Genomic DNA, 24184 nt, shown 5'->3' on the forward strand with positions numbered 1-24184 from the left:
TCCAAACCCAATTAAACACACCTGAACCAGCTAACCAGCTGGAGCCTTTAAGATCACTTCCAATATGTTTGGGACAGGCAGAGCTAAACTCTCCAGTACATTGACCCTCCAGAAGAAGGAGAACTGTAGACACCCCTGCACTACTGTCAATGCAACTTGATAATAAACATCCAGAAGGCCTTTCTGTGTGGAGTTTGCATGTTCTACGTTGCAGTGCTCCAGTTCCCCATAATCAGACATAACTGATATGAAGGATAGGTGAATTGGAGAGACTTACTTGACTCAGACAGTGAGTATGTCTGTATGAGAGTCCATCCAACCAGGGTGTTTCCTTGCCGTCGGCCCGAGATACTCGGATCGGCTCTATGTACTATCCCTGCAATGGTTTGGAAAATGGATTAATCATTATTTATTGGATGGACATTTCTGAGAACTCAATAACTGGTAGATGCTCAGTTACTGCAGTATTATCAACAGATTATCAAAATACCTATGTTCATCATCAGTAATAGGTGATATAAGTACAGAAAAAAAACTGACTTTAAGTCTTTGGTGTACAGAAAATCATTCAATGTCTTTACAGGATGGCCCATTGTCATTTGCTTGTCATTTGCCAGTAGGTGCAATATATTAAGCAAAATAATATTGTGGATAAGTGGATAAGAAACTATTGCAACGCACTGTCTTGTAATCCTGATTATATAAAATCTCTTCTGAGAGAAATTTTAATGAATTTCAATTAAAATTTAAATTACAAATGGGTTGTGCAAGGATACCAGCTGACAAAATTATCTCCAATGAGCTGGAATGTGGTGTTATAATTCACACAAGCATTAACCCAAAAGATTTGAAACTATCGTTTAATTTTCTTTAAGATGTTTAAGCATCACAGCACTGTGTCAACATTCTGGGATCATGTTCAGCCATAAACGAAACAGGAACTGACTGGAGGATTATTCCACAATCCCAGGAAATACCCATATTTCTTAATATTTATTATCTGCAGCTGCAGTTCTCCAGTAGCATTCAACATCATAAAATAACATTAAAGAGGTGTGTGAACTTGCAAGCACGATGTCAGACACTGTAATATGCTCTGGTCCCCTCCCTGCTTACCGTGGTGATGAGATGCATAGCAGATTGTCATCACTCAATGGCTGGATGTCTAAGTGGTGCCCACAGAATAACATAGGTTTCATAGACAATTGGACGAGCTTTTGGGGCAGACCTGACCTGTTTAAAAGAGATGGTCTTCATCCCTCCTGGGGTGGCGCCACTCTTCTCTCTAGAAATATGGCAAATAGTCTTAGTGTTTATACTTGACTAACTGGGGCCCAGGTCAGGAAGCAGACAGACTGGCTAAACCGACCGTCTGCTAGCTGCCTCCCGTCACAGAGGTCAGTTAATTCTCAGCACATAGAGACTCTTTCACCTAGATATCACACTATAGAGACTGTGTCTGTTTCCCGAACTAGAAAATACAAAAAACGTCCAAACCAAGTTAAGATTAACAATTTAATTGAGGTTCAACAAATAAAAAACAGAAGCAATATGGATAAACAAATGATAAAGCTTGGCTTAATGAATATCAGATCCCTTTCTACGAAAACACTTTTTGTAAATAATATGATCACTGATCATAATATAGATGTACTCTGTTTGACAGAAACCTGGCTAAAACCTGATGATTACATTATTTTAAATGAGTCCACCCCCCAAGATTACTGTTATAAACATGAGCCGCGTCCAAAAGGCAAAGGTAGAGGTGTTGCTTCAATTTATAACAACGTTTTCAGGATTTCTCAGAGGGCAGGCTACAAGTATAACTCGTTTGAAGTAATGGTGCTTCATATAACATTATCCAGAGAAACAAATGTTAATGATAAATCCCGTTATGTATGTGTTGGAGCTGTTTGGAACTAAAATCTGAAAGACATTGGCCCTCCAGGAATAGGTTTGGACACCCACGTACTATGAGATGGTAGGCAAGGTGTTGACTTGGCCTCTTAAATCCCCAGATCTCAATCCAATTATTTGGTATTTCCTTGTTTACTTGACCTCTTTATTAAGGGATTTAATGTTTTGTCAGTTTTTGGCTATATTAGGAAAGATGGCACAAGTTCTATTGCCAAAGTAATCCTTGCTTCACTTCTTGGTGAAAGAGGATGTATTTATTTAATGTGGAAAGGCAAAATAGACCACCACTCTTTAAGAAAGTGTCTTTTATTAACCAAAAAATGATGGAGAAAATAAATGACAATACAAACCCTATTAATGTGGTTAAGCAAATAATATATAATTGTTGCATTATTGTAAATCAACTTACCACAGATTTAAGTGCCGTTTCACAGAGAAAATATTAAGTTTTGTAACCTTGTGGAGGATGAAGAAACCTGGGAAGCAGTTGAAGCATGATGAAAAAATATAAAAGGAAAACAAACTGCTCGACAAAACACCAGAAAATGATTTCAGGGAAACATGGATGAAATGTCATTTATCAAACAGCATAATCCAATATGCATCAAACTGAGAAGACATTTGGTGACTGAGAACTTAAAGTATATAGCAGTTTTACTGCTGTTGGACGAGTATTGTCAAGCCTATCTGTACAGTACCAGTCAAGTGATGTTCTGAAAGCATGCTTTTGAGCAGCTTCTTATATTTGCAAGGATTTATGTTTAACAGCAACAACACAGCACACAATGAACACCAGGATGACTTCAGCCATAGAAATTCAACATACAGCTGGACCGATTATTATTGTAACATCTGAATTCACAATGAAACAAGAGCAGAATACACACTTCAGGGGCTCTGAACCAAACAACACTTATGTGTTTTAGACAAACCAATTAGTTCCTTAACAGATTACTAAGAGCAGGTTTACAAAGAAAAACTTCTCTTTAGTGACAAAACAATGCATTCATTATTCAAGTTTTTAGAATAAATATTAAGTCTAAAAAGAACTCAAGCTAACAGTACTCCAGATGTATAGGAACTGACATTGTCTTTGATTCTTGGTCCAACACACAATGCATCTCGACAAACAGGTTTACAGCGCAGAAGATCCACTTGTAGATATTCAGGAAATTTACTGCATCAGATCTTTTAAAAACCAGAGGCAGTACAGCAGATCTTCAGGACTCAAAGCAGGATTTCATGATGGCCTCTCTGTCAAATCTGAAGCTGAGAAAAGACCGTGAGGAGTGGATGTATTCCTCATAACACGAGTCTGCCTGTCCGTTACAACCGTAGAAGTCACCAGACGCATCTGCAAAAACAATTGTAGAACGACTGAAAAGTGACAACAGTTGTGGACAGCATTATAAATTTGTGCATTAAATTATTTGATGAATAAACATAAGGTGTGACCAAAGAAAAAAAGGTCCACTGTCAATAGTGTAGCAATGCATGACGCACAGCTCACACTATCAAGCAGCTTTCTATTGGTCAACACAGCAAATCCACATGACCAACTTGAACCTGTTGTGAAATCAGCATGAAGAAACCACAAATGTGAGCACATCCTTACTTTCATGCATCACAAAACATTCAAACACTCTAGTCACAAAATTCTAGTTACATAATGGATATTTGTGAGGATTTTGCTTGTGATAAAATACATTTGATTTAGCTTTAAATCACAAAGCCCCATTTCTAATCCCAGATGTATCATTTCTTAAACAGCTTATTTACCCGTGTCAAAATGATCCTGCAGTCTTCTGGGCTGAAGTTTCTTGTCATCTTTCTACAAAGTAAATATAGTGTTACATAACTATAACATCTAATGTAATGTACAGTAAATCGTGTGTGGAGCTACTTACCTGCTGCTGACTCACACCATTAGCTTTTTTTTTCAGGTTTGGAGACTCCTGGTGTTTCTTGCTGTTGCTTTTCACATGATTCTGCAGGAAAATAAACCAAACAGCACTAAACAGAATGCTCACTGTCTGTGCTGCTGGCAGCATGTCAGAGTTACTGAAAGTGAAAAAAAAACTATGAATAAGATCTCGCATACTAACATTGTCGATTTTTGGTCTTACTACTTACACCTAATCGATATAGCAGTTATATGCACACACAATATTTTGTGACGTCAACCCCTACCTTGGGTTTAAGCACATCTACAAACTCGCTCTGGGAGTTTTGTCCGAAGGGTTTCTGTTGTTTTTGCTTGGACCAGCTTTCAGGAGACGCTTCCACCAACATCTGAGACCTTCTGGGCTTAGAGCTGAGAAGAGGAAAAACAAAAAATGGTGCACGTCATCATTTCAACAGTCACCTGTTTGCTCATTCTACGGGATGCAGTAAAATACACACATAACTGTCCAGAAGATGATATACTTGAAATGTTCTAGAAACATTAACACTATGCCGGGGTCCTCCAGACTACATTTTAAAACCAACAGTAGCACTACTGTTTATGCTAATGATCTTTGGGCAATATGAACTCTAATGATTTTATCTAGAGTCAAACGTTGCTTCTCTCCCTCGGTAAATATGTAAAGCAGCTAATTTTATCTGTCTTACAATTATGACGACCGTTCCAATAAACCAGATTTGTGACAATACATTTTTTGATCTACATTTAGCATTAATAATCAGTATGTTAAGAGCATTTATTAAAAAAAAAAATGGTATGACTGAATATTGTTTGCAGATGGCAGATATAATATTGGTCTAGACTTCAAGACGAAAACCCTGAACCCCAAACCCCTTCTTTTCTCAGTCACACGGCCTTCTGCAACACACAGGTATTGAACTGTAAAAAGAATAATAGCTTGATAAAACATCTAATCTTACCTTTTAATACTCCTATCCAACTGGGCTCAACTGATGAAGAAAAAAAATATATACATTTTTTTTGTACCACTGCTTTGGTTCAATATCCTCATCTTTGATGTCTGTTTGGTCTTTTTTTACTTTTAGAAAGTATTACTGCTACTTGTATTAAAAACATTAAATATAAAAAATATAAAGGATGGACATAAAGAAACTTTAATATCTATAGATAATCATCAAAATAAATATGTGAATTAATTATAATTAGTCTGCAAGCTCTTATTTGACAATTGTGTCTCTCTTTAAATGCACAACCACTAAGATACTCAGTTATTGGAGGATTAGTCAATCAGTCCACCATCCAGGTCTATCTGTACTATAGAGCTGAAGCACTATAATCCAACTGCACGATTGGCTTTTTATGCAAAACATAACATCTTTGCACATGTGAACATGAAATGGTGAATGCCTTGTATAGCAAGAATGACCGCACCGGAATGGTTTGCATGGTGTGCTGCCATTGGACGCAAAATCCTCATCGCTGCTCGTTGACTCTCCTTTGTGTTTGGCTATCCACTCTCTGAGCTGCCTGCAGATGAGCACCTTACAGTCACACTCCAAACAATAAACAAAAACATGAACATGAATCACTCAAGAACATCATGAAAGAGATCTACCTCATAAATGGAATAGCCATAAAAAACTTGTTAGGAGCCAGTCCAAGCTTGGATTTGGGGGTCATATCGTTCCTGTGGCAAGGCAGTTTATCCATTGGGAACCATTCAATGTTCTATCAGGAATTAAAAGAGTAGAGAAAAACAATTAGAGCTTTATACAATCAAATACATGTGCTTCTACAGAGCATTGAAATCTATATATACCCTTATCTCTTTTCTGGTCTTGGGGTTGAATTTGGTGTCTTTAGGTACTCCTGGAATAATGTACAATCGAACCAACTGATCTGAAATTCTCTGCTCAATATATGATTTTTGGCAGATACGATCTCGGATGTCAAAGCCTGTCTCCTCCAAAACCTGCACATTAACAATGGGTTTTCATTATACTTACCTATATATATATATATAGATCAGACCAACATCTATATTCTGAAAGCTGAGAATATGGCATACTTCTCTCACAGCGCAGTCATGGAAAGCCTCATCCTCATTGACTTTCCCTTTAGGAAACCCCCAGCCAGACTTGGCCAGATAACCCTGGACCATCAACACCTTCAGGCCAAAACAAATCATGAATGAGAACTTCTAGACATATATGAAGGTTTCTGCAACCCTCTTCTTAATCAGTATATGAAGCTTCTAGCAGCTGTATACATACATTGTCAAGTGTTTCATCAAGAATAATGGCACCAAACGTAGGTACACCCATCTTATACTCTTTCCACTGCTCTAAAACCTTCTGAACATCTTCTCCATGGGGCAACAGGAATGGACAATGATTAAAAAGTGATCATAATGTTAAGGAGATACACAGAGAAGAAAAAAAGGTCAACAGATCATAGTTTTTGTCATTCAAAACTGTTTTTTATTTAGTTAAAGTTTCATTTTTTTGTCTGTGAAAAAATGTTGTTGATGAAAACCAGAACCCTCATGAAATTAACACTTCTGAAAGTAAAGCCGAATGTCAGAAAACCAAAGTTTTATGTTTACATGGAATAAAAATGCATGTCCCTGACTCTGCCTGTGACCAGTCATCCAGATTCATTTCAACTGATAGCTATGTTACTGCAGTATTTATGAGATTAAGAAACTCAGAGTTTCCAGGTATCTAAAAATCCAAATTAATCTCAGGTTCAATCCTGCACATTTCGGAAACATTATACTTTGCACAATCTGACAATAAAGATCATGCACTCATGCAGCAAAGTTCTCCCTTAAAGGTACAGGTTGTAGGACCTGCCACTAGAGGGCGCACTATCAAAACAATAACAATCGCGTGGTTTGATGACGCTAAGAAGGAGCGTGGAATGATGGGATTTGTTGTCTTCTGCCCAACCGCTGACGGCCATCAATCAGACGGAAAGATAAATCATGGATTTAACACGAGTTCAACGATTTGCGCGAGTAGATTACATACAAAGTCAATGCAAAGACGCGATCAGACTATGGATCAGACGCGTCCTCACGCGGGTCTAGAGACGCGATGCCCTGCGTTTGGCATGAATGCCCCATAATACTAATCTTGTTGATCGTTATAATAACATACATTTTCTGTAAAGATACGAATCAAAACAACTCTCCTGTCAAGTAAAACACAAGCGAGATCGGCATCTCTTTCTAGTTGAAGTTTGACGCCATAGACAGTAAAAGAAATGGACACAGCGACCCCATTGGATTCAACGGAGACAAGTGAAGTCAATTAGAAGCACGCACTTCCTGGGGGGTCGAGCGAACTGTGCAGACTCAAACTGAGCTTGATGACGTAGATGTCACGTAGGCAACCTGTCTGACAATTGTAAGTCTCCTAATAGCAGTGCCAAGAGAAATATTAATCACCCACCGAATCTTGCAGACTTTGTTGAACAATTTTGTCCTGTTGCTTTTATGGACTCTCTATGGGCTTCTTCCTTGACTTTATGCCTCCACGTCCCCAGTAAAAGATTGCCTAAGAGCTTCTCTTCCTGTCCATACGGTAATTTCTCTACTGTGCGACAGAGAGTCGCAAGTTATGACGCAATCTTTAGCCTATTTTTTTACAAAAACTGCTTCTACGGGGCCACAACTTAAGATACAAGGTAATGGGGCCTGTTATACATTTTCGTATTTCTTTAGGAATAATGAATGGACAAATAGGAGTCTTTAAACGCCTCAGATGTAAAGTTATTCGCTGTCAAAGTGATGCCAAAATGAATGGGAGTCAATGGAATGCTAACAGCAGGTGGGGGTCCGCTAGCCAATGGCGGCGCCCAGGGCTGCTTCAATAAAAAATGAAACCCTGCCCCCCTGTTTGACGCAAAGCTACTTCCGCATTTGTCCACGACATTGATGTCATGTGGTTTCGGTTATCTGTCACTGTTTAGAACGGGGATTTTCTCATGATTTACAAGTAGTTGAAAACATTAGAGATATTGTTAGTAATCAGCTGGTCAAAATAAATTACACTAGCCAGTGTTGGGGTAGTTACTCAAAAAATATAATTAGTTACTAGTTACTTCTGTAAATTGTAATGAGATTACTTTACTAGTTACTGCATTTGAAAAGTAACTTCACTACTTATTACTTTACTTTATTTTTTTTTTTTAATTGGGAATATTTTCCAAATTCCGTTTTAATTTTTCTGGATTCCATTTTTTTCTCAACTCCTTTTTAATGGTTAAATTTAATTGTATTAATCAAAAAGCATGTCTAATTAATTTAAATCATAACACATATACATTTTCACAGCAATTTATTCAAAGTTTTTTAAAAAATTATGTTTTTCTTCAACATGCTTTATTTTTTTAGCATGTGTAATTATTTAAATGTATAAAAACAACTTCATTTATTCAATTTTTCTTAAAATAGCCTTATGAAATGTTTTTTTTCAGAAATTATGTTGTGTATTTAAATTTTTCTGGTTATCAAATGAAGGCATAAAACATTCATTTAGATTTCTTTTAAATATTGAAAATTAAGCAAACTTTATTTTTTGGTAAACAAATGGGATTTACTATTAAAAATAAAACATGGAAGAAATGTTAAGCAAGAGATGCTTTAAAGCGCGAGAAATAGAGGTTTCCCCAATATCAGCTGGAAACAAAGCAGTGCTGAGCTCACAAACGCTGCTTTATCAGGCATATAACATGCAAGTCTTCCTTCAGAAATACAGTGATATAAAAACACCTGTGTCTCATTTTGATATTTAAACATATAAATGTAAGGAATTATTATTATTATTAAATGTGCAGTACGTGCTCATGTTTATTCAACAAAGCCTTTTGGAAAATCTTTTAGTTTTAAAATCGTGGAGAGTCTCCAAAAATAAATAAATGTATGGGAAACACATCCCACAGCACAACCACCTGAGCCCAACTTCAGTCTACTCATCACCTTGACTTTAACTGCGTTTGTAGACGGCACCGCTATACCAATATAGACAACACAGAGCTGAAGTTAACTTAGGGACAGGCGCGTGCGCCCGATAAAACCGTCTGTAAGATGACATTTCAGAACTTGACAAACGGAGAGCGACTCCTATGTAGCACAGCTATAAGATTGCTTTACATGCAATGTTGGGAAACGCGCGTCAAACAATAACGAACGATCGTAAAATTATTTGTAGAAAACACTCTTAAGCGCTAAGATCAATCGTTATCGGGAAACCTGGGCCAGAACTTAACACACAGGCAAACACGGCATGTGTAACACAGGAAAGCGCGTTCCCATAGTCTAGTAAAGTAGTGTAGTAGTGTAAAGTAGTGTAATGCGTTACTTTACTTTGTTACCCAAAAAAGTAATATAGTTACTGTAATCCATTACTTTGTAACACGTTACCCCCAACACTTACACTAGCCTAGTGGTTTTTGGATATTTTACTGCAAATATCTTACAAATTGTACCTTTAAATCTTTAGTTTGTGAACTGCTTTCGATGACATCACAAACGATAACGGTGTGACGCACATAATTTGACGGCAATTTAAAAGGCACTTTGGTCCACTGTGTCAACTGCAGGTCCTAATGTCCTAATTCCCCGTCTGACACAGTAGTGCTAAAACCACTGTATATATTTGCTTATCTCCTTGAAGACAGTGTCTGATGTCTGTGAACCGTTAGCTGGATGTTTCTGATTCATAAAGAGGAAAGGGTAAAGTTCTATGGAATGTTTATTCAAGAGGCTCCTTCTTGTTTGATTTTCTCTATATTTGCTATACATGCCAATACAACTGTTTCCTCTATTGTTTTTGTTATTTGTTTTCTGAATTGGGCAGCACTTTGGGTAAAATTGTTGCTTTTGAATGAGCTAAACATGTGTGTTGGGGTTTGTGGCTCTCCAACACAATATTCTGCTCAAAGAAAAGAAAAGCGTAATACAGCTCTGTGTTCAGTCATTTGGTACAAGGAACATTTTTCAGTGGTAGCACAGGTGATTAAATAATGAATCAGCTCCAATGATAATGTTATCAGCCCTTTTCAATGTATTCTAATGCCTGATAGATAATGATCTACCTTTATAGATCAAGAAGGCACTGAATCAGTTTAAAGACACTTCAGACTGTGCATTTAGTCTGTGTGTTAGACTCCGTACTCTCTTTGGCCGAAACTATGATTTCATATAAGAATATTATAAAAACATCTCTTTAGGATATCAGCCTTGGCAAAGTCTCTTATCCCACACTGAGGTAGTCCTGGTGAATTCTGCAGGCAGAAGTCCAGGTAAAACCAATGGGCAAGCTCGATCTGGAAGCACACTCTGATGGCATTGTCCCGCTCCTCGCTGGGGATGTGAAGAATGAAGCGACTACAAGACACAGCACAGAAAACACTGAAAACACGAAGCCGGCATCACAAGGCAAAAGCATATTTAAAAATTATTTATGTTCAACCCAATGGGAGTGAATACTTTACAGCAGAAAAAAACATGTTTACAGCCTGGTTCAAAAAGTGGTTTTGGTCTATATAGCAAATTTTGCCTTTCATTACAACTGTGAGGGGGGTGAATGTTTTTATAACTCATCCATTTAAATTATATTAAACTTTAAAGTTCTGCATTATTAAGGGCTTGGCCACTTGAGTGACAGGTGGATTGCCGCTGCTGTCACCACAGTCGAGCTAGGTGGGCGTGGTTTTGGCATCCAGCTCCCGCCTTTTTGCCCATGTTCGATTATCCTGGAGTGACATGCGGTGACAAGCTGCCAAGATGGCGACGGCCGGCTCCGCCCACTTTTGGCTTACGGGTGACGTCACGGACACTACGTCCATGTTTTTATACAGTCTATGGCTCCAACATACAAACCATGTAATTTTCAAATAAACCTGAAGGACTTGATTAGCTGGATCTAACAGATCTAAGAATTATATAACCTTAAATAGTAATAATAATCTGCAACTTCATTATCAGCTAAGGACAAAAAAAGAAAGCCTGATTATACCACAATAATAATAATAATTGCTTTTGAATGAGCTAAACATGTGTGTTAGGGTTTCTGGCTACCCACCCCACAATATTCTGCTCAAAGAAAAGAAAAGCGTAATACAGTTCTGTGTTCAGTCGTTTGGTACAAGGAACATTTTTCAGTGGTACCACAGGTGATTAAATAATGAATCAGCTCCGATGATAATTGTTATCAGCCCTTTTCAAGTTAATCTAATGCCTGGATAATGATCTACCTTTATAGATCAAGAAGACACCGAATTATTATTATTATTATAACGTAAATTAGATTTAAAAAAAAAAAAAACAGTAAATCGCATTCGGATTTGTAGCTGCGTGAATTTTTTGTTGTTGTTGTTTGTTTTTACCGGAAATGCGTGAGGCGTTCCAAATAAAGCACGGAAGTAGTTCTTCTTGTAGCCTAGTCAATTGACAATTTAGGTCAAAATTTTAGAACATATGAACAACAATACCAACTGTCATTATCTCCATCAGACGAATAACTTTAGAAATTGTTATTACTCACTTTTGGAGTCCAAATAGCCTACCTTGCAGGCGTACGAACCCGCCGCTGACTCGACACGCGCACGTGACGCACAAACATTCTCAGAACCCGCCAAAACTGTACAAACCCGCAGCAGACTCGGAAGGTGTCTACGATAACGCACAGGCGGCCTGATAGCAGTTTAGTATGTTTTACAACACAGCCTCGCTGAGTGCGTTATTAAACTGTCGTATAACAAAGACCGCTAACGTAACGAGTTATTCGACCACTCAAAGTGATTAAACGCGCATCACACGAACAGATACGTTTAAATACACGGTCAGGTGTGAACGTGTACTCTCGGTTTACCTGCAAAGGTCATCCAGCACCCCGTTAGGAATCTCCCCTCGTTTTGTCTCCATGTTAAGGGTAAAAACATCCCGAATAAGCTAGACTTGTGCGTTAAAAATGGCGCAAAGCTACTACACTCGCGTGCTTCGCATTTATAATATGTGGCTAAAGTACATGGTTCGGTATTATTCAAATGCTCAACAATAAAAGAGCAAGCAGTGCTGTGAATTTATATCGACGATGCTGATGCTAGCATGCTAACAAGCTAAAAATATAGCGCCGCAAATTCGTGAAGCGATTGTGAGTAGGCGGGACCAGAAGCGTTAGCCAATGACAGAGCGCTCTAAGAGCTCTTGACCAATCACATCGCTCTGCACATAACGGACATCACCAAGAGGCCAATCACATCGCTCTGCACATAACGGACATCACCAAGAGGCCAATCAGTGAAGTTCACAGAGGGATTTAGGCGATTAGCATGTTAGTCTGATTAATTGTTTTATAATGTCTTGCAATACATAAATGTGTTTATAATCACCTGGCTAAACTGTGAAAAATTATAACTCGGATGCATTGGACTTTTCCTACAGTCAAAGCTCAAGCTACTATGATTAGATCGATACCAGGCATATACAGTATAATTATCGATACCTATACTTTCAGCAGCAGCTTTAATCAGCTAACGTTAAATGTAAAAATATATATAATTTACATAAATTTACAATGTAAAAAAAATAAAAGCCTTTCTTGCTGATATGAAGGGTAGACATTGTTTAAACATTATAACAATATAAAAAGAGAACAAGTCAAAATTATAGGTTGTAATTTTATTTTTGTGCTTTTAAAAAGCATTTGTTGTTCTTGGTTTATTTTTTTTATTGTAAAATGTTTTTGTAGATAATGCCATGTCTCATTTCCCTGTTCTTGTGTGTATTGATAACTTCCGCAATAAAAAAAGGGTGTGGTAGAGGAAGTGGTCCCGTGACGTCACACCCTCAGTCACTCACTGAGCTGGTGAGAGTTGCGGACTTCAGCTGCTGTTTATGAACTTTATTTCATATCGTAATAAATCCATCCTCGGAACAGACGAACCATGGCGCAAGGGCTCAAAGAGCGCTTCGAGAAGTTCCTTCACGAGAAGAATCTTCTGACTGACGTGTTGGCGAAGATCGAGGCGCGGACCGGAGTGAACCGATCCTACATCGCATACGGTGAGCTGCTGGAGAGAGAGTTACTCCGTTTAACGATGTCTGCACGAGAACACAGCTGACAGATGGCTGATGTTATCTTTTGTCTTACAGTTGTCCTCGCGCTGCTCGCAGTCTATCTGGTGATCGGATACGGCGCGTCTCTGCTCTGTAATCTCATCGGATTCGTCTATCCTGCCTACATATCGTGAGTTGGAGCACTAATCGATTTTCTGGCTAGAACTAGCTGTTGACTCCAGATGGTCCTAACGGCAGAACACAATATCCAGGGGGCGTGGTTGGATCCAGACCAACTCCTCCCACCTTGCGTATACCTAAATATATCTCCACCCCCTAGATGTGGCTCAAACTACGCCCCCTGGATCTTTTGCAGTGAGGTATAAAGTACCTGAAAGTCATACTCAAGTAAAAGTGCAGATATCTTACCAGAAAATGACTTTGGTAGAAGTTGAAGTCACCGTTTAGAATATTACTTGAGTAAGAATCTTAAAGTATTTGATTATTAATTGTACTTGAGTACGAAAAGTATTTTTTAAATCTTAAATGTACTTAAGTATTGAGAGTAAAAGTACAAGTAAATGCAGATTGGAAAGAAGCAAATATATATATATATATGTATGTATGTTCATACACAGCTTGAGTAGCAAGATTGTGTTCAGTTTTAACTATTTCTTAAATTATTTTTGGATAAGAATAATAATCACTTCATATGGTACTTAATGTCTTTCATCCCAACATAAGAAAACATTTCTGGAATCTGCATCTGAAAGAGCATTTAGGACATGGATTCATTTAAACTGCAGTTACATATGCATAAATAGGCTTGATTTGTTTTTAACCTAAAACGTTGAATACTGTTAAAATAATTTAAAACATGAAAAAATAAAATAAAATACAGTATTTTCCGGACTATAAGTCGCACTTCTTTCCATAGTTTGGCTGGTCCTGCGACTTATAGTCAGGTGCGACTTATTTATCAAAATTAATTTGACATGAACCAAGAGAAAACATTACCGTCTACAACCGTATCTATGCTGCTCAATGCTCCTGTAGTCTACACTGAAAACATAGAGCGGCCTCTCGCGGCTGTAAACAGTAATGTTTTCTCTTGGTTCTAAATAAATGCGACTTATAGTCCAGTGCGACTTATATATGTTTTTTTTCCCTCGTCATGAGCTCCTCCCGGGTGACTGAGCTTCTCACCCTATCTCTAAGGGATCGCCCAGCCACCCTGCGGAGAAAGCACATTTCGGCCGCCTGTATCCGGGATCTTGTCCTTTCGGTCATGACCCAAAGGTGCAACTTATAGTCCGAAAAATACGTTAATCGAAATGTGAAAGTAAAACTGCCAGTAGGTGACAGCAAGTGAATGTTAATGAGTGAGTCATTGAGATTCAACCGATTAATTCAAACGGCCGATTCATTTGACGGTGTTAATGAGTGAATCACTGAATCATTTATTCAGCCAATTCGTTCAAAAAGCTGATTCATTCAATAAGTTAACACTGTCCATTGCTCAGAGACGCAAAACAGTGCTGTGATCTTCATTTGGAACTATTGTTAGCAAAATTGAGCAAAAACAAGCAATACTATGTCTAAAATGTAAGCCACGTATTGCTTTACTGAACTTGTATAAAATTATTTTTAAATGTGTTCATGCATCTGCAGAAAAACGGTACTCTTTGTGTGATATAGATTGTTAACTAGACCTACATTAAATTATATAAATGTAAAAAGCATACAGAAGAATTATTGCCATCTACAATTTAGAATGCCTGGAATATTGAGTTTTAATAGACTAATAAATTAATGTGCATGCACTTTGTGTATGTTTCGGTGATATAGACTACTTGATAACATCAGATTGCACATCATTACAACAACACTTACCATATCGTTGCAGACGATGCTTTATATTGCACACCCTTGACTCGACTTGAGTAGAAAAGTTAAATCATCCGCGGTTGTGCACAGCGTGCATTTGTTTGCAAATGAACAAAACTGTTTTTAGGAGTCTAACTTGCAAATGCCAGACCACTGATTTGTCAAACCTGCTTTCCTACAGTCTGTGTTCTTCTGACTGTTTTGTAACAAGTAACGAATATACTTGGGGGAAATGTATCAGAGTAAAAGTATACATTTTAATTAGGAAATGTAGAGGAAAAATTGCCTGAAATATAAAAACTCAAGTAAAGTACAGATACTCCCAAAAAATAGTATTTTTATTTCGTTACAGTACAACACTGCTCAGTAGGTTATTACGTCAGCTTCGCATGTACACCAAATTGGCGTCATCACAGCAATTAGCGCAGTGGTGCACATTGTAAAATAAATTATTATTTATTATAATATTTTTATTCAAATGGTTATTAATTGTGATTTATTTTGGACATTTTATAATTGTAATATATCATTATGCACATCTGTGCAATTTTATAATACCATCTAACATGAATAGTTTTAGAGCAGCACAACATATTTATTTAATTTGTTTTGTCTCAAACTCAAAAAAAGTTTTAACAATATTTACAAGACAACACAGTGAGCAAAAGGAGTAGCCATTGCTTATTACACCTACACTTCTCACAGTTTCTAAATGTATGTTCATTCAGTCTTTCATTAAATATTCTTTATTGTATTATAAATATTTTACTTGTCCACCCATTAAGCATCTCCTTTCAACAGCACTTAAACAACTAATAAAAAAAAATTAAGATTAATATTAAATCTGATCTGAATACAGTTTACACTGAACAAAATTATAAACACAACACTTTTGTTTTTGCCCCCAACTCAAAGATCTAACACTTGTTCTATGTAGACAAAAGGCATATTTCTCTCAAATATTGTTCACAAATCTCTCTAAATCTGTGATAATGAGCACTTCTTCTTTCTAGAGCCCTGCACGGGCCTCAAATCTAGGCCCGAGCCCGGCCCTGGCCCGAGACGCTCAGCCCTACGACCCGTGTCCGACAGCTCATCAGTATTATCAGCCCGAGTCCGACACGAGCCCGTGTTTTTATTTATTTATTTATTTTATTACACAGCAGAAGCCTGCCCTATTTGCAGCAATTAAAAAAGGGGTCAGTTTTGTGTTATGTTTGTTATGTTATGTTCATTTCTTTATCAAGTTAATTTAGAAAAATGTTTGGAGCATTTTTTTTTAAATGACGATTAACGTTAATCAGCCGAGCCGACAGCGAGTAGCCTAAAACATATTTAATCAATTAAGCCTCTCAAATTAACGCTAATAATTTACTTGGCTACAATAAAATCCATAGATATAAAACACTTCAAGCATATCACACAGACAGTTAGTTTAATATATGTTTATTTATTAAACCACAGTGAGTAAAATAAAAAAAAAATTGAAATACTGAGGCAGACTCGCAACAGCGCTCGCAAACGAAATGAGAAATAGCCTACAATCTAAACAAATTAAATTAATTAAAAACAAACGCAGGTTATCTTACCTCAAAAATGCACCACTTAACATGTCCATTCTTTTTTCCATTAGTTTCCAACAGTTAAACGAAAATAAAGTCCAGTCAAATGAAAAGTTAGAACAGTCTCTTACAGAGCATCGTGGAGAAAAAGAATAGCATCCAGAGTGGAAGGTTTTAAGCCAGTCCTCCTCTCTTCTATCACTCTTCCCGCTGCGCTGAAGACACGTTCGCTGCTGCTGGCGGGACACTAAACACAGAGCGAGCCAGTCTTGACAGTTGCGGTAGCAGGGTCTCGTGCTGTTTCCACCATAGCAGCACATCTCGTCCAGCACCTTCCATGTTGTGATTGAGGCGCATGTATTGCTGTACTTCATCGTCGTCATCCTCGTCCTGCTCCACAATGTTTTCAAACTCGGCCAGCGCTCTCTTCTTTGCTGCGTGGCCCGCAACAACAGGTGCAGACACAGAAATGCTCGCCGCTGCATGAATCATCATTTATAATTATTAGTTGGCCAACTAGGCTATGATTAATACATTAATTTAGAGGCCTATAATAGCTACTACTACAATAAGTGGATATAAGTGAAGTATAATCGTGGGTCGCGCTGACGGAAAAGCGTGCGCGCGTGAGACTGTCATGTCAGTATATCAGTGTAATTATAACAGGTTGAATTATCAGATTATGAAAGTTATGAGGTTATGAAATGTCTTTTTATGTTTATTTTTCTATCGTCGATGTCAACTTCTCATTTTTTTTTTTTATTAATGTCTAAAAATATAAATAGAAGGATAACCCAAAAAAGGCCCGAGGCCCGGCCCGCATGTGAGCTATAACGTGAAAATTGGCCCGAAGCCCGGCCCTAGGGGCATAAATAAGTCGGGGCCCGTCGGGCTCGGGCTGAAATGCAGGGCTTTGCCTCTTTCCCGAGATAATCCATCCACCTCACAGGTGTGGCATATCAAGATACTGATTAGACCGCATGATTAATGCGCTTATAATATTGTTCAGTGTAATAGTATGAATAAATGATAAATAAATTATTATTAAAGAGTAATTATTCAAATAATTATTCCAATTTACTGATCATGAATCATATACCGTATTTTTCGGACTATGTCGCACCTGAGTATAAGTCGCATCAGACCAAAAATACGTCATGATGAGGAAAAAAACATATATAAGTCGCACTGGACTATAAGTCGCATTTGTTTAGAGCCAAGAGAAAACATTACCGTCTACAGTCGCGAGAGGGCGCTCTATGTTTATTAGGGGTGTGCTAAAGGAGCAATAAGCAGCATAGAGCGCCCTCTTGCGGCTGGAGACGGTAATGTTTTCTCTTGATTCATTTCTCTCAGTTCATGTCAAATTAATTTTGATAAATAAGTCGCACCTGACTATAAGTCGCAGGACCAGCCAAACTATGAAAAAAAGTGCGACTTATAGTCCGGAAAATACGGTATATATATTTATATGGAGAAAAAGCACAAAAATCATGTTAAATTATGTTAATCATGTTAAAAATAATCTACAAATCATTTTCTTTTGCAATGTTAATGAGGTTATTTTTAATGTGATGTACAAATACCTCTTTTTATTTTATCATTGGATTAAATAAAACATTTAAAAAGTTTTTTTTTAATTAAGCATCCAATACAAGGTATTTGCATTAAAAATAATTTTTATATATTTTTTTTACCAGCTTGTATTTACAAAACCAATGTTTTCAACATCTATTTGCATGATTACTTCACACATTTGTACTGCAAGTGATTATTCGACAATCAATACTCTTATTCAATAAAACATTAATGATGATCAATTAATCAACAATTAATCATAACATTCATTGAATCTTTTACATCACTGATTAATTTAGAACAAAACCCCACTATCTCCTGGTTTCGTTTGCACCTATTTTCTTTAGCAGAGATGAAATGGACAAAGTAACTGGCAATATTGTTAACCACTTGTGTTAACTTCTGTTATATAAAACCAATACCACACTCACAGTCTCTTGTTCTGATATAATTATGGCCATCCATCTTTTGAAAGTCCAGGCAACCAACATTTTCAAGCTTCAAAAAGTTAACAACAACATTGTACAAGAAAACAATCCATGAATCCAGCAGTTTAATCCAGGTCTGCTGGAAAGACACGATCACTTTATATGATGAACAGACTGATTAAGGCTTTTTTTCACACAGAAGCATTGATCAACACTTGAAAACACGGTCAAAAGGAAGCTGAAATGTGTTTGCGTGACACGCAGGAATTGGTGGTTTGGTGTTGCGTGTCAGGCGTACACAGTTTCACTTTATCTCACGAAAAACAAAAACCTTTTCAGGGGACACTTGGAGCACTTTCAAATTTTGATGGTGTTAAACACTGCTATTAATGTGATTATGAACAGAATTATGAAAATGGGTATAACTTCACACAGTCTTGTACTGTTATCATGTGAAATGCTGATAAATAGTTCAGGGCAGTGCTTAATTTGTAAATTGCGAGGTCCCGGAACAAAGCGGGGTAACGGATCCTGCATGTGATTACAGGAGGGAGAGGTAACGGAGCATTCGCCCAATCACATTGCTGGACCAGTTTAAGTGATTTTAAGAGCGTGCATCAGTTGCATTTAGGGTCTGTAAGGTCATGAAAATGCCATGCAATTTTAAAACAACAGTTTCCAGGCCTAAAAACGTTTTGAAAAAGTAGTGGAATTTTATTTTTCAAATCTCTGTGTAATAGTTATATTTAATCAGGTCCTACATTTCTGTGGTTTTAATAATTCTCGCAGCTTTCAAGTTTATAATGAGGTAAATCCCTGGATTTATTCAACATAGCTTGTAGGTGTGAATAATAAAATAAATCCACACAAACAAGATTCAATCAGTCATTCGAAACCTTAAACTCTCTCGGAGCGCACTTCACATCAGCGCATCTTGTCTGCACTTCAGCGACATGCTGCACCCTGCGATACAAGACTCACTCGCATTTCGATTGGGACAGCTGACAGAACTGTCACTTGACTTGACTAATCGGGTAATTAATGCATTGTCACACAAATGTATAATTAGCAAACCTTTTTAAGTATTTTAAGCCATTTGGTACTCGCGCGCTCCACATGTTGTGCCCTCGCAATCACATCCAAAGCTTGCGCGTATCAAGCCGCCTCGCGAGTATTAGCCTTTATAAGAGTTATTTTTCGTAGTTTGTTGAGTTTAAGCAACCAAATACACACAATATGATGTCTGATGGTTGTTGACAAATAAAACAGTTTCATGTCACACTCTACTAAAATACGGGGGGGGGGGGGGGGTGTCAAATATTAAACAACACTGCGTTGTCAGTGTTTGTGTTGTATCAGACACGTGCAATTAACATTAGTCTATATGAAAAACAAGCTCAAATGGAGTTAACAAGGTCTTTGGCCGGCGAATGAGGAGATCTGTGTTTTGTCTGCATCTGAGGAAAGTGCAGCGCATTATATGCTATCATCACCTTTTACAGGCTATATAACGTTTATTGTTGCTATATGGGCGCTTAGTTTTTCTTGTTGTTTAGTAAACTTGGCCAATGTCTCATGATATAAACGATAAAGCGCTTATGCACAGGATATTCAAAACGTACAAAAGTATATTGGCTAGAAGGGAAAAAACGTACTTCTCCAGTCTTCAAACACACAAAGACATTAGCTTTTACAGACATAGTGTTTGAGAAAAGTAAATGCTGTACAATTCAAACAGTTATTTGTTTACCCTTGTTTTGCGAATAAGCGGAGATCTGTCTCATGCGGCAAGTGCGTCAGGTTTCGCTTAGAGCTTGAGGATCCAATGGCGAAATGAAGTTTTACTGACAAGCTCTTAAATACTTATCATTGGTTAAATATTTGTAAAACCCTCTGATTTAAAATAATAATAACGAATTATAATAGAGATATGAATTTTGGTAAATTTTTCACGGCACATATCTGTCTGCCATACTTAAACGCCACCCCTGGAGGAGGGGGATCCGCCAAAATGAGGTGCCGGATCCGGCTTGTTCCGGCACAAATTAAGCCCTGGTTCAGGGTTCAAGATGGCAAACCACAGAAGCCCGTGTGACTCCTCATACTCACTAGACATCACACGTGAAATTAACCCTATAAAGCCTGCTCTCTCATATTTGATACATGCATTTCTGAGGCCTCTAAATTATCAACATGATCAAAATTTTGCTGAAAAACCTGTGGTACTCAATCTACTGCATGCCTTTCTTACTGATTGTTCATACTTTTTTAGCAAGTAAAAAGCCTTGAAGTTTAGTTGTACAAACCTCCACCTTCAGCTCATGCATCGTGTCTTTTACTCATTTTTATAAAGTTAACGTAAGAATAACTTTCATATTATTTGTTATATTTCAAGATGATCATTCACTAGACTGAAGCAACTTTTTTTTTTTTTACTTACTTGATTTTCCATTCATCAGTTTTTTTTTTAAATCATGTTAAAATGTATTAAATACACCCCCCACCCTCGGCCATACTTTTACATAAAAAACTATCAGAATTTCATCTTAGTTTTTAATCATGTAAATAAAAATATCTGCACTAAACTGAATGTTTTTGCTCATTTTTCTTTCTTGGGTATAAGGTCCATATTCACGTCATATTATATGGTCCATAAAACCCCATATTTGTTGCATCAAATTAGGGGTATGCGATACTACGATTTCTGAAAATGGAAGATTAAAATGTCTGCATGATCTGCTTTTGAAGAAATATTATAGTATCGCACTACAGCACATTCTGTCAGTTGCAGTTCTGGCACCTCTGTCACATCATTCATACATACATTCACATCACATGTTACTCATTAACACTCACAGGACACGGCACTTAATCACAATCATAAAGGTACGTTATTTGCATGGGTTTTAAAGCCTTGTCAGTTAAACATTTCATTCTCGAGCTGTTCTGACATGCTCTTTTTCTGAGCGTGTACACCTGAAGCACATGCATTAAAAATCCTGTCAAACGGCACCTGATAAATGAACTAAGTTATCTTTCGCATCTGATTGCGCTAATACTCTCAAAAACAGTTGGTTATGTCTAAAGTAAAAGTAAACAGTTGAGAGAAGAACAGATGCATGACTGTATATTAGATGCATGAAGGTCTTAAAGTGACAGCAGAATAATACTAAACATGCTGCTGCTAGTCATTAAAGTGATTGTTCACCCAAATATTATATTCCTGTCATTACCCACACACTCACATGTTGCCAAAACAAGTATTAATTTCTCTCTTCTGCTGAACACACACAAAAATATATATTTTGAAGAATGTGTTTAACCAAATAGTTGCAGCTCCCCATTGATTGTGATAGTAGGAAAAAATATGGAAGTCACTGGGGACCAGAAACTTAAGTTCAACAGAAGAAAAAAAACGAATTCAGGTTTAAAACATCTTTAGAGTGATTAAATGATGACAGAAAAAAAAATTGGGGTGAACTATCCTTTAATGTTAATAAAACAAACAGAAAAATACACAAAAAACCATTCACTGCTCTGACTGAAGTACTTTAATAGCGTTTTGTTAATTCAATTCAAATTCTTGAATGCTGCTAAATACACCTATAAAATTAAGCATTGTTTGTTGTATTTGTATTTGTGAATCTTTATAAAAAAGATAAAATAGTGACAAAGAACCTTGTCACTATTGAAGAACCTTGGTCTTCTTTGGCCTAAATGTCTGCCATAGTTTTTTTTATATTTTGTTACAAGGCTTTGTTTTTAAAATAGGGAAATTATTTTGGCTGTACTGCTCAGACAACTTGCAAAATAGTAAAACCAACATGAATTGTGATAAAATTGTTAATGATTTTTCTGATTTTTTTTTTTTATCTAATTGCCCATCCCTATACCAAATATGATGCAAAATACATATGAAATTTTATACACACACACAAACATTATGTCTGTTTTTTATAAAAAATAAATTTAAAAAAAAGGTTCTTCTGACATTTCTTTTGCCAGACTTACAGGTTAAAACATCCTGTTCTTCTCCCACGACAAGAGAAGCAGTTATCTAAAGCTCTAAATGAACAATCTTCTGTCTGTTATCTAAACGGCATGTAGAGAACGCCGACGTCAGCCCATCATATCAGACTGTGTGACTCTTCATGTGTTTGCAGAATCAAAGCCATTGAGAGCGCAACCAAAGAGGACGACACCAAATGGCTGACCTACTGGGTGGTTTACGGCGTGTTCAGTGTCGCCGAGTTCTTTGCTGACATTTTCTTCTCCTGGTTCCCTTTCTACTTCTTGGGAAAGGTATTGTACAGTACAGAACATTGTTAGCTACAGTTAAATGCATTTTATTGTAAGAACATATCAGTCGTGTTGATTTGGACTTTTCAGTGCATTTGTAAAGTAACCGTGGCAACAATATTTCACCTGTAATTGTTATTTATTATAATTATTTAATAAAAAAAATACAATTAATTCAACTTTTTTGGTGCATGACAAGAATGGGTGAAATTTGGCATGAGATAGTTCTAATAAATAATAAAACCATTTTTAAATGCTTGATGAGCATTACAAATATAGCAATTAATAAGAATCACAGAAAATATGAGATTACCCTGAAGATACAAATAAGCGTGATGCTTCTGGACCAAAAGATTCAAAGTTAAAACTAAAAGAAAAGTGAATTTTTGAACAGGTTAGTCGTGCCAGTATCCTGTCAAGTGTGCCAAACCTTATTTTTCCTTTAACATTTTTGATATTTGATGACTTTATTGACCTATTGAAATTAGATAGGAGAGATATACAGTACATTTTGTGAAAACATCACAATGCTATCAGAAGTTATAGCAATTTAAATGTGGCGTCTTCTGATAAATAAGTTCAGGCTAGACGTGCCCACACTTCAACCTGATTTTGATAACCTTTGACTCTAATTCCAGTGATTTGAGGTCCATCAGGGAGGAGTTGCAGCCCAAACACATTTACCTTTGTGCATTTTGTGAATGAACTCCTAAAAGGACAACCGTGTGACTGGACAGTGGACACAGCATTAATATGGAAGTAGACTGTAATGGTTTTGTTTCTCTTTTGTCTCGCTAGTGTGTTTTCTTGGTTTGGTGCATGGCTCCCACTTCATCAAACGGCTCTGTTCTGATCTACACAAGAATCATCCGGCCCTTCTTCTTAAAGAATGAAGCCAGGATCGACAATGTGATGAAAGACATCAAAGATAAAGCATCAGAGGCGGCAGACAAGTTTAAAGATGAAGGTGAAAACCACATGCATTTTTTTTGAGTTTGTTTCTGATTGGAGAAATAGCAATTAAAAACACATTTGAATATAAGGGATCTTCACCGACAGATGTTTCATCGGTGATGTGTCCAAGCTCTGTACGTTTTCTTGAATGAATAGCATTTGCCATTAGTTTCCTTGCGGTCTTAAAAATCTATTATGAACTCTTGATAATCCAGTCTTTTGTTTTGTCTTGCAGCCAAGAAAGCCACTGCCAACATTATATTTGAGGAGAAAAAGACCTACTAAAACCTACAGCCATTTCAGCTTCTTTCTGTCCTACAGGATGACACTCGCCTGAATAAATGTTGCCTTTATATGCTCGTTTTCTTAAATTGACTGGAAATGGGCAGTTATTGTTACTCCTTTTGCCTGTTTTTAAACCTGTGGCAGCTGTATTAGGTTACATCAGGTTTACATCAGATTACACGGTATGATAGCTGTGTGTAAGACAGATCATGTTACAAGATATCCAGTGACGCTCATCCTGCAATGCTTCAGTCTCAGTAAACTCCCTTATCTTTCCTAT

The 24184-nt window shown here is 37.1% G+C and overlaps 2 protein-coding genes across 2 annotated transcripts; one reads left to right on the forward strand and one right to left on the reverse strand.

The window, feature by feature from the left end:
• Nucleotides 1–2466: 2466 nt before the first annotated feature.
• LOC132116484 (m7GpppN-mRNA hydrolase-like) lies at nt 2467–12017 on the reverse strand. Its single transcript, XM_059525351.1, has 11 exons — nt 11725–12017; nt 10087–10238; nt 6118–6245; nt 5913–6011; nt 5664–5816; nt 5460–5572; nt 5276–5371; nt 4108–4231; nt 3825–3905; nt 3697–3748; nt 2467–3271 (listed from the first exon to the last, which is right to left on the reverse strand). Exons 1-11 carry the CDS (start codon nt 11775–11777, stop codon nt 3138–3140), a joined length of 1185 nt encoding a protein of 394 aa, XP_059381334.1. The 5' UTR covers nt 11778–12017; the 3' UTR covers nt 2467–3137.
• A 667-nt stretch (nt 12018–12684) lies between these two features.
• On the forward strand, nt 12685–23990 carry LOC132116487 (receptor expression-enhancing protein 5). Its single transcript, XM_059525356.1, has 5 exons — nt 12685–12917; nt 13008–13101; nt 22530–22668; nt 23464–23632; nt 23855–23990. The coding sequence occupies exons 1-5, from the start codon at nt 12800–12802 to the stop codon at nt 23902–23904; spliced, it is 570 nt and encodes a 189-aa protein (XP_059381339.1). The 5' UTR covers nt 12685–12799; the 3' UTR covers nt 23905–23990.
• Nucleotides 23991–24184: the final 194 nt, after the last annotated feature.

This window comes from Carassius carassius, chromosome 35 (genome assembly GCF_963082965.1).
Source record: "Carassius carassius chromosome 35, fCarCar2.1, whole genome shotgun sequence".
In the NCBI taxonomy this organism is placed as follows: Eukaryota; Metazoa; Chordata; class Actinopteri; order Cypriniformes; family Cyprinidae; genus Carassius; species Carassius carassius.